Consider the following 12,368-nt stretch of genomic DNA (forward strand, 5'->3'; position numbering starts at 1 on the left):
AGTAAAAGTTATTGACAGTGAAGTACAGATTTTTAAAATAAGGCAATTAGGAACCCTTAATTCCAGAAAAATAAATGACCCAATCAAAAAATGGGCCAAAGAACTAAACACACATTTCTCCAAAGAAGACATACAGATGGCTAACAAACACATGAAAAGATGCTCAACATCACTCATTATCAGAGAAATGCAAATCAAAACCACAATGAGGTACCATTACACGCCAGTCAGGATGGCTGCTATCCAAAAGTCTACAAGAAATAAATGCTGGAGAGGGTGTGGAGAAAAGGGAACCCTCTTACACTGTTGGTGGGAATGCAAACTAGTACAGCCGCTATGGAGAACAGTGTGGAGATTTCTTTAAAAACTGGAAATAGAACTGCCATATGACCCAGCAATCCCACTTCTGGGCATACACACTGAGGAAACCAGATCTGAAAGAGACACGTGCACCCCAATGTTCATTGCAGCACTGTTTATAATAGCCAGGACATGGAAGCAACCTAGATGCCCATCAGCAGACGAATGGATAAGGAAGCTGTGGTACATATACACCATGGAATATTACTCAGCCATTAAAAAGAATTCATTTGAATCAGTTCTAATGAGATGGATGAAACTGGAGCCCATTATACAAAGTGAAGTAAGCCAGAAAGATAAAGACCAATACAGTATACTAACACATATATATGGAATTTAGAAAGATGGTAACGATAACCCTATATGCAAAACAGAAAAAGAGACACAGATGTATAGAACAGACTTTTGGACTCTGTGGGAGAAGGCGAGGGTGGGATGTTTCGAGAGAACAGCATCGAAACATATATATTATCTATGGTGAAACAGATCACCAGCCCAGGTTGGATGCATGAGACAAGTGCTCGGGCCTGGTGCACTGGGAAGACCCAGAGGGATTGGGTAGAGAGGGAGGTGGGAGGGGGGATCAGGATGGGGAATACATGTAAATCCATGGCTGATTCATGTCAATGTATGACAAAAACCACTACAATATTGTAAAGTAATTAGCCTCCAACTAATAAAAATAAATGGGGAAAAAAAAAAAGAAAAAATAAATAAATAAAGCTCTGTTGGATCAGAAACGAAAGACAAACAAAACAAAGAATACCTCCAATAAGACAAACAGAAATCAACTTTTTCCAAAACAAATAACTTACAGTATATTCAATAGTCCCTTTGGGTTTCTGAAAAGACATTCTTCTCCCATCTTTTTTGTCTAGGGTCTTCTTTTGGCCAGTATCTGGAAAAAAAGATGATGCAAAATTCTATTAAATTATTTTCCTTTTCAGAGTAAATTAAGGACAGCTAAATAGAGCTGAGGGAGCAGATATTTACAGATTCACCAGGAATATAGCTTGCAACCTAGGATTCTCTGCTCTAAAATACAACCAAGCATCAATGTACTTCCTTCCCTACTAGGTTTACAAACTGACCGGTATGAAGCACTACAACAACTGGAAGTCAATTCAAAACCTAAGTAAGGAAGGAGACAAGATGGCAGAGAAGTAGGTGGACATGGAGTACATCTCTCTCCATGGCTGTATCAGGAACACAGAAGATCAGATGCAAAAGATCATGTGGAGCACGAGCCGAGGGTGGCAGTAGTCCCTGACCACCGGAAAGGAATATATAGAGCCACACAAAACTCAGTAGGATGAAGGAAGGAAGGAGAAAAGAAGAGGAGAGTGAGCAGGGTCAGACGTGCACCCAGCAGATGGGGAAGCTGAAGCAGGGGTGAGATCCCCACATGTGGGGCAATCAGTTGGGACCAAGGGGGAAGCATTCAAAACTGCTGGAGAGTGAAGCAGCTGATATGTTGACAGTCTGAATAGAGTGAGACCCACACAGACAATCTGGGATGTGGCCCTACATACCCCAGACAGGAACACAAGTCCAACAGAACGTGTGATGACTGGGAGCTGGAGTGTAGGGACTGGAGAGCAATCCCAGGGCGAGGACTGCTTTTGACTTCAGAGAGACGGCCGGAGGAGACAGGAGAGAAGATATGGCTGCAGGGAATGCTTCTGAAGGAAAGCTTGGAAGCCATGGAGGCAGGGCACTACTGCTGAGTCACATGCAGGGTGTGGAGTCATCACTTAAAACTTGGAATAAAACTACCATATAACCCAGAAATCCCACTATTGGGCATATACCCAGAGAAAACCATGATTCTAAAAGACACATGCACCCCAGTGTTCACAGTAGCACTATTTACAATAGCCGGGACATGAAACCAACCTAGATGTCCATCGACATAGGAATGGATAGAGAAGTTGTGGTACATATAAACAATGGACTATTACTCAGTCATATAAAGGAACGAATATGAGTTAGTTCTAGTGAGGTAGATGAACCTAGAACCTGTTGTACAGAGTGAAGTCAGAAAGAAAAAAACAAATATTGCATATTAACACATATATATGGAATTTAGAAAAATGTTACTAATGTAACATTTGTAGGGCAGCAATTTGTAGGGCAGAGATAGAGACTCACTGGATGCATTACTACAAATAAAGCTAGTGGAGGTGATGGAATTCCAGCTTAGGTATTTAAAGTCCTAAAAGATGATGCTGTTGAAGTGCTGCACTCAATATGCCAGCAAATGCGGAAACTCAGCAGTGGCCACAGGACTGGAAAAGGTCAGTTTTCATTCCAATCCCAGAGAAAGGCAATGCCAAAGAATGCTCACACTACAGTACAATTGTACTCATTTCAAATGAGAGCAAGGTAACGCTCAAAATCCTTCAAGCTAGGCTTACAACAGTATATGAAACAAGAACTTTCAGATGTACAAGCTAGATTTAGAAAAGGCAGAGGAACCAGAGATCAAATTGCCAACATCCACTGAATCAGAGAAAAAGCAAAGGGATTCCCCAAAAAAAGATCTTCTCTGCTTCATTGACTATGCAAAAGCCTTTGACTGTGTGGATCACAACAAACTGTGAAAAATCTTCAAGAGATAGGAATACCTGACCTGCCTCCTGAGAAACCTGTATTCAGGACAAGAAGCAACAGTTAGAACCTGACGTGGAACAACAGACTGGTTCCAAATTGGGAAAGGAGTGTGCCAAGGCTGTATATCATCACCCTGCTTATTTAACTTATATGCAGAGTACATCATGCTAAATGCTGGGGTGGATGACTCACAAGCTGGAATCAAGATTGCTGGGAGAAATATCTACAACTTCAGCTATGTAAATGATATCATTCTAATGGCAGAAAGTGAAAAGGAACTAAAGAGTTTCTTGATGAAGGTGAAAGAGGAGAGTGAAAAGCTGGCTTAAAACTCAAAATTCAAAAAACTAAGATCATGGCATCTGGTCCTGTCACTTCATGGCAAATAGATAAAGTGGAAGCAGTGACAGATTTTATTTCCTTGGGCTCCAAAATCACTGAGGACGGTGACTGTAGCCATGAAATTAAAAGACGCTTGTTCCTTGGAAGGAAAGCTATGACAAACCTAGACAGCATATTAAAAAGCAGAGGCACCAACTTTGCTGACAAAGGTCCATATAGTTAAAGCTATGGTTTTTCCAGTAGTCATGTATGGATGTGAGAATTGGACCACAAGAAGGCTGAGCGTGGAAAAAATGGATGCTTTCAAATTGTGGTACTGGAGAGGACTCATGACAGTCCTTTGGACAGTAAGGAGATCAAACCAGTCAATCCTAAAGGAAATCAACCCTGAAAATTCATTGGAAGGACTGGTGCTGAAGCTGAAGCTCCAACCTTTGGTCACCTGATGTGAAGAGCTGACAAACTGGAAAAGACTCTCATGCTGGGAAAGATCGACAGCAAGAGAAGGGAGTGGCATAGGATGAGATGGTCGGATGGCATCATTGATTCAATGGACATGAGTTTGAGCAAACTCTGGGAGATAGGTAAGAACAGGGAAGCCTGGCATGCTGCAGTTTATGGAGGTGCAAAGAGTTGGGATGGGACTTAGCAACAGAACACCAATAAAGACAATAGAGAACAGACTTGTGACATAGTGGCGAAAGGAGAGGGTGGATGAATTGAGAGAGTAGCATGGAAACATACTATTAGCACATGTAAACAGACAGCCACTGGCAATTTGCTGTATGATGCAGGGAGCTCAACTGGGTGCTCTCTGACAACCCAGAGGGGTAGGATGTGGTGGGAGGCGGGAGGAAGGTTTAAGAGGGAGGGAACATATGTATACCTATGGCTGATTCATGCTGATCTATGGCAGAAACCATCAAAATACTGTAAAGCAATCATCCTCCAATTCAAAAAATAAATTGAAGAAACGTAACTGTCAGCTGAAAGGAAGTTATTAAAAAGTAAATTAAGGACTTAAAATTTATTAATTTATTAAAAGTAAATTAAGTTATTAAAAAGTAAATTAAATATATTTCAACACATCTAGTCCTATTATAATAAACTATATTTGAAGATTTATTATTATTATTAACCAAACCAAGTTTGAAGCATGTAACATTAATCTTCACAGAGGAAAACATCTCTAGTTCTAATACAATCATAGTTAAAGACAAAATCTTCACTATGGAGTTATATTAAACTACTGTATTCTTTATACATACCATGAAGTAGATTAAGATATGCTTTCATATATAAACATACTTTTTATGCACTCCATTTCAGACAGAGTGCCAACTATTTGTCACTTGCTTATCAAGATATTTCATTTGAACACAGCATTACCACCAAGTTTATAGTATCTGTTTTAAATTCTGTATTAGTGTTAGCTTTCTCATCTGTACTTCATGTAACAAAGATCGCACAGAACTGATAAAATATCACTCCTATCTAAACAATTTTAAATAAAATAAATCTCTAAAAAACTAAAAAACTCAAAACTGTATAAGATCATAAACATAACAAGATGTTATATTTATGCTCAATTTTTACAAGATTGAAATAGTAATTTGCAAAGAAAAATTTTAGTTGTACCTAAGCCTAAGGAATTTGGAAAATATCTTCCTCTTTGCCCTTCCTCCATCCAATCTTAACTGATATTTTGACTATACTAGAGTTTGTTTATATGTATCTAATTAGCTCAGTTGGGTAAATATTTCTAATAAAGCATTAACAATGATAAAAATAATAAAATTTGAATCTCAGAAAAACCCAGTTAGCTCTACAGTACTTAAAAAGGCTGTCCTAAAAGCTTCCTGATCACCCAGGTTAAGGCAGATCTCTACTACTAGTCACACAGTGTCTTTGTTTCCTTCACAGTATCTGGCACAGTTTTAAGTTTCTTTTTAAATCTCTTCCACTAAACTGTAACCTATAAAACACCCTACTTAGTTCCACAATGACTCCTCAGTGCCTAACAAAGAGCCTAACACATAGCAAGCATCAAATTTGAATGAAATAATGTTTTGAAGCTACGGCTTAAACTGTACCTAGAACTGCCACAATTCTTATAGTCATTTTGTTTTTTAAAGAAAAGTGGACAAAGAAGAAAAATATATACTGTTTGGCTGTAGAAAAAGAGGTGTTTTCCTAAAGTTATGGTGGGAATGAAAAATGGTATAATTCTTAGGGAAAGACAGCATTTTTTCTTTTCACTATATTCCAATTTTTCTCCATTAAACAGCATATATTTAAGTGTGTTTTTTGTGATAAAACATTAAAGCTATTTTAAAATACATTTAAAAAATTAATTCCTTTCCTCTATCTCATAAACAGGAGAGAGAGCCAAAAACACTTGCCTCATTTTGCAATTTAAAAGCAATGCAAAATATAATTTCAGATTACTTTTAACTAATAGTATATATCCGTTCATTGATTTCAGGAGTAAATGATGGCCTGCAATTGCTTTGTATAGTAGTATTTTTTTAACCTGTGAAAGAGTTCATTAAAGGTCTAAAAGAAAGTGTTAGTCGCTCTGTCATGTCCGATTCTTTGTGACTCAAGGGACTGTAGTCCATGAGGCTCCCCTCTCCATGGAATTCTCCAGGCAAGAATACTAGAATGGGTGGCCATTCCCTTCTCCAGGGGATCTTCCCGACCCAGGGATCAAACCTGGGTCTACTGCACTGCAGGCAGATTCTCTACTGTATGAGCCACCAATTATATCGTTTTCAAAAGTTCACCATGGAGTGCAGTTCAGAGAAAGAAAACTAATATATCAGCTTTCCACAGTTTAAAGTTTGAAACAAATTGAAAGCACTCACTTTAATAATTTAAAATTATAACATATTGTAATAATTCTTATAAGTTCTAAAATGATTTTAATAACCATTATTAAAACATGTATTAATAAATATAAGTACCAGAGCACAATGAAATACAATAATCATTCTCTTCTATCAATACAGAAATATAATCACAATATTGGAGAGTTGAAAGTGATCACAGTGGTTACATAGCCCCGTTTCCTATTTGTTAACTTTATACTACCCTTTTAAAGACAGTTGCCAGTAAATATGAATCTGGACTGGAAGTATGGAAAAAAGAGGTCCCATTTCTCTTCCTCACAAAATTATTAGTATGACAGTTTAGAAATGCATAGATATTTATGATTTGAAAATCAAAACAATAGTGAACGTTTATCAAGTGCCTAGCATATGCCAGGGCTTCCATGATAGCTCAGTCGGTAAAGACCCCACCTGCAATGCAAGGGACTGGGTTTGATTCCTGGGTCGGGAAGATCTGCTGGAGAAGGGACAGGCTACCACTTCAGTACTGTACCATGTGCCAGGCACTGCTCTAAGTACTCTTCATTTACTATCTTACCTATTCGTCAACCTTATCAAGAGGGTATCACTTTTACTTCCATTTTACAATGAGAAAACCAAGGCACAATTTTGGTTATCACAATGGGATACTACACCGCCAAACACTGTGTGCTAAAATGCACATAACTGTCCCCCCCCAAGAGAACAATCTGTCACAAAATGTCAACCCTGCACAAGTTGAGAAACCATGCAATACACCCTAATAGTAAGCATGACATACAGAAGGTGCTCAATAAATAGCAAATGAATAAATGATTATGTAATACTTTCCCCTGAGACGCAATTATCTGGTATGGTGGAAAAAGCAGGGGAGTTAGATTTTACTCTACATTATCAGAAGCAGAAGCTTAATGTATGCAATCTAAAATAAGAAATTCCCATCTGGACTGTATTCTATAAGTTTTGATACATGATACACTGTATTTTAATAATTTCATCCAAAATATTTCACGACATCTACCCTAATTTCTCCATTTGCTATTTTAAGAATATTGCTTAATTTGCTAATCTATGACAATTAAAAATTTTCATCTTTTGGTCAGTGATTTCTAACCATACTGTGGTAAAAGAAAATACTCTTAAATAGTTAAAACCTGTAAAATTCATTAAAACTTGCTTTACAATCATGCATAAACTTAGCAAATGCTCCATATACATGTGCTTGGAAAGAATATGTATTCTATACAGAAGGGTAGTGCTATATGTATGTGTGTGTGCATGTGTAGATATGCATGCACACACCCACACACAAACACCTATCCCCATATCCCTGAAATCAAATTTGCTGTGTTCAAATCTTCTGTATACATATTGGTTTGTTTCTGCACACTTTTTCTTTAAATTACTGATAGAGGTTGTTAAAATCTCCCACTATGATTGTGGGTTATTCAGTTCCTCTGATGTTTCTTTACTTTGCTTTCTATATTTTGAGACTTTTGAGACCATGATATTAGGTTCATACAAAATAAAAACTATTGTATCTTTCTGTTTTGTTGAACCTTTTCTTAGAATATTTTTAGACTTAAAGTTTGATATACTTTTAAACAATTATGTTAGTGGTCATACCATAGATTATAGCCTAAATTGTTAATTTTCAGTCTAATATTACTAGTACTTTTATCTTCCTTCTGGTCAATGTAAGGCTGTAAAAAACTGTGTGATCCTACCAAGACTTATATGCAATTGTTAATGCATATTTTGATTACATATATATATATTAAAAAACACTCTAAGACATTATTTTTCTAGACAGTCAACATTCATTCAGTTCTTCCCTCATATTTACCATTTTTACTGCAACTCTGGGTAATTCTGCAGGGGATGGATTCTTAGTTGGTATTTTCCTCTGTTATTTAGTTTCCACTGTTTCTTTTGAGAAATCAACTGTCAATCTTATTCTTAACAGTACTGACTACTTGTTCTAAATGCTTTTAAGATTTTTCATCTTTGGTGAGATTTGTTGATTCCACTTGGGGCTTTGGAGAAGGAAATGGCAACCCGCTCCAGTATTCCTGCCTGAAGAATCCCATGGACAGAGAAGCCTGGTGGGCTGCACAGTTACATACGACTGAAGCGACTTAGCACACACGCAGCTGGGGTCTGTAGTGATGCTTCAATCTGTGAATTGCATCATTCTCGGCATTTTCAGTCATTATTCTCTTAAATGATACTTCTGCCTTCATTCTCTTTCTCCTTTCCTTTGGGGACTCAAATATACACATACTAGAACTTCTAATTATATCTTGTATTAAACTTATTCCCACCTTTATTTTCCATTCCCCTCCCCTATTCTGGATATTTTCTTCTGATCTATTTTTCAATTAACTAAGTCTTTCTCCTGTGGTGGCCGATTTGCTATTAAATTCATCTACAAAGGGTCTAATTAGGAAATTATTTTTAATTCTGGAATATCCATTTTTCTTTTTTATAGTTTGAATCTCTACAAAACTCTCAATCAGCTCAAAATTCTCAACACAGCTATTTTAAATCCAATAACTGCAAGATACAGGGTTCCTGTGGGTCTATTTCTATTCTCTCATTGTTTCTTAGATCTTACCAGGTGCCTAATTTTATTTTGTGTACTGTATACTAAATACGAAAAATTGTCTATAGACAGAATTTGACACACAGAAAGCTGAAATTTTCTAGAAAGGATTAATGCTTGCTTCTGCCAAACACCTGAGGACACTAGCAACACCAAATCTTATTAATGCAGTTACAGGAATGATGATTTAAAGCCAAGTTACCATCCTATGAGTTTTCCTCTATTCCTACAGCATTTTGGGGGTCCTAAGTAAGAGTAGTTCATTCCTCTGCTGTGGTAGGTCTTGTACTGTGTCCCTGTTCCCTTATACCAACAGGCTGCCAACAGCAACTCTTAATCTCTGAGCTGCTGTTTCTGGAATTAATACTTCCCCTGGGGAAAAAAGCAATCCCAAATTGGAGCTGCTCTTCCTTCAGGCTCTGTCCTCACTCAGATCCTAATCTAGTTCTATCAATCAGTTTTCTGATAGCCCCAATAAAATTTGTTTTGCTTTGGCCCAGCTATTTATTTATTTACAATAGAAGTATAGGTGATTTATAATGTGTTAGTTTCTCATATATAGCAAAGTGATTCAGTTATACATATATATACACATATTCTTTTCCATTATGGTTTATTATAGAACCATAATTTGTCATAATTTGTCCCTCCCCACACCCCTTTCCCTTTGGTAACCATAAATTTTCTATGTCTGTGAATCTGTTTCTGTCTCGTAAATTAGTTCAGTTGTATCATATTTTAGATTCCACATTTAAGTGATATCATATGGTATTTGGCTTTCTCTGACTTAGTACACTTAGTATGATGATCTCTAGGTCCATCCATGTGGCTGCAAATGGCATTATTTAATTCTCTTTTATGACTGAGTAGTATTCCACTGTGTATATATACCACAACTTTATTCATTCATCTGTCAATGGACATTTCGGTAGCTTCCATGTCTTGGCTATTGTAAATAGTGCTGCAATGAACAACGAGGTGCACGTATCCTTTTGAACCATGTTTTTCTCTGGATGTATTCTCAGGAGTGGGATTGCTGAATAATAAAGTAACTCGATTTTCAGTTTTCTAAGGAATCTCCATACTGTTTTCCATAATGGCTGTAACAATTTACATTTCCACCAACAGTGTAGGAGTTCCCTTTTCTCCACAAACCCCCCGGGACTTATTAATTGTAGACTTTTTAATGATTGGTCCAGTTTTTTCAATTGTTCTTAGCAGGACAGTCTGAATTATCTAGCTTGCTATTATTCCCAGACTGAGAAGTCCAAAGAGATTTTTAAGCAGAATTGGCAAAGCAGTATCAGACCATTAAATTAAAAATAATTTTGGTAATAGAATGGGAAAGGCAAACTAGAATAAAGCAAGCCTGAAAAACCAACGATGAATCCTGTATGAAGTCTCATTTTAATATATTAAAAGACTCCTAATATAACTGAAAATTGTAATTTTGGCTGTAGTTACTAATACAAATTTGATGATTTGAAAATATTGAGCTGGGAGTCAATATTTTCATACGATAATACAGATTTTAAACTTTCAAAATATCTTCTAAACTAAGAAAGATACACTGAGAATTGCTTTTCTAATTAACTGATTCCATCTATAAGTTAGTTAAGTTGCTCAGTCGTGTCCGACTCTTTGCAACCCCATGGATGGTAGCCCACCAGGCTCCTCCGTCCATGGGATTCTCCAGGCAAGAATACTGGAGTGGGTTGCCATTTCCTTCTCCGGGGGATCTTCCCAATCCAGGGATAGAACCCAGGTCTCCCACATTGCAGGTAGATTTTTTAACCTCTGAGCCACCAGGGAAGCCCTATAGTGCAATAGTATGGAAAACTATGCCTATGTTTTCAACCTTTCACTTGCTACTGACTCCTTATCCACAGTCAAAACAAAAAAAAATTTTTTTTAAATCGCTCAGTTTTTCTTCAACTTTGTACCCATCCTGCTCTAGATACCAGCCTTTCTGTTTCTTTTCATAGTTGAACTTTTAGAAATAAGAGTCTACTCTCACTGTCTTTACTCCATCAAGAGATTTCACAATATACTGCAATGGTTTCTGTCTTCCCAGTTCCCTAAACCTGCAAAGGAGACCAAACTAAGGGGAAAATCAGATGAGCTTTGTTTATTTTATTTTATTTGCTCTTTATGAAGCACCAAACTAAGTCCTTAATGCTCACCTTTCCTTTTATTTGGTAACATCTCAAGTCCCTTGGTCTCTAACACATTTGCTGTTCCTCTTTAATGCTCCTTTCCTCTACCTAGTCAAAGAGTTTTTGTGTGTGGCCCACTTCTTATGTGAAAAGTTTCATGATACAGAATGCTACTGTTGTTATTTAGTTGTGTCTGATTCTTTTGGGACCCCATGGATTGGAGCCCACCAGGCTCCTCTGTTCATGGGATTTCTCAGGCAAGAATACTGGAGCAGGTTGCCATTTCCTTCTCCAGGGATATTCCAGACCCAGGAATTGAACCCCCATCTCCTGCATTGCAGGTGGATTCTTCACTGCTGAGCCACTGGGGAACTTCCATATAGAGTGCTAATAGAGCCTTGCTATTTAAAATTATGTTCTAAGGATCAGCAGCACTGGCATCACCTGGGAGCTTACTGTGAACACAGAATCTCAGGTTTCATTCCAGAACTACTGATTCACACTGGCATGCACAATAAATTTGAGAAGCACTGTTAATAGAGCTTTTGAAAGGATCAAGCTTGCAGACTGAGTTACTGACAGAAGAAACAGGCTTCTTTACAACTTCCCACTCATGACAGTAACACTAGCATCTTCAAACGTTTGTCAAACTAATTGTTTAATAGTCATTGTGATAGATTACTACCGTTACTAAATATCCATCCTGTATCTCCCTGGGGAGGAAAAGAAAATACACTGTACCATCCCACTGATGTCAGGCATGAATAGAAACCATAAGTCTTTTGGGCAGAAGTGTTAAGATCTAACATTATACTTCTTAGCTCTTTTTTCCTTCTATCTTAAGACCAGGGCTGTTCCATATAGTGGCTACTCCCTAAAAGGCTATTACACATACACATACCTGTGCACACACATCTAGCCATTCCTGTTTCTGCTCCTCGTTAAATTACAGTGCTTGGAAAAGAAAATTTCTCCAGGAACTCATACGCAAGGAGCAAATCACCGACTAGGGGAAAAAGAAAACAGCCTAGCTTGCTTAAGACACAAGAATGAGATTATACCAAGGGTATCAAAATAAAAACTCTAGGAATGATCAAAGGATCTAACAGGGAGTACTGAACAATTATGTAGTGGGAAAAATTGCAAATATAATGTAATAAATACCAGGAACTGGAGAGAAGAAATATGGGAGATGAAACGTTCAAATCACCTAAGAGTTAAACAAACCTCACCTAAAACTGAAACAAGAATGTAATAATACCAACCTCTTAATATTTTTGCAAATTCTGCTTCACTTTAGACACACTATTTAGGAAATACTTTCTTAAGGCAAATAAATATTATCTTTTAGTCACTCTTTCCTTCTAATCATCCATTCATCATTTTATACGTAAGTATACATAGAACTGGAGAAGCAACCCA

General features: G+C 37.2%; 1 protein-coding gene across 12 annotated transcripts in view; it reads right to left on the reverse strand.

Annotated features, from left to right (window-relative positions):
• Positions 1-12,368, reverse strand: part of OXR1 (oxidation resistance 1) — a 484,414-nt gene that overhangs the window by 64,654 nt on the left and 407,392 nt on the right. For 11 of the 12 annotated variants that reach the window (XM_043879384.1, XM_043879388.1, XM_043879387.1 and 8 more), the window contains one exon: positions 1,176-1,258. In XM_043879384.1, the coding sequence (XP_043735319.1) occupies positions 1,176-1,258 (83 nt within the window). Of the gene's footprint in view, positions 1-1,175; positions 1,259-4,201; positions 4,254-12,368 lie in introns of those variants that run through there. The other variant, XM_043879390.1, reaches the window with a different exon arrangement.

The sequence above is a fragment of the Cervus elaphus genome, chromosome 21 (genome assembly GCF_910594005.1).
Source record: "Cervus elaphus chromosome 21, mCerEla1.1, whole genome shotgun sequence".
Taxonomy (NCBI): Eukaryota; Metazoa; Chordata; class Mammalia; order Artiodactyla; family Cervidae; genus Cervus; species Cervus elaphus.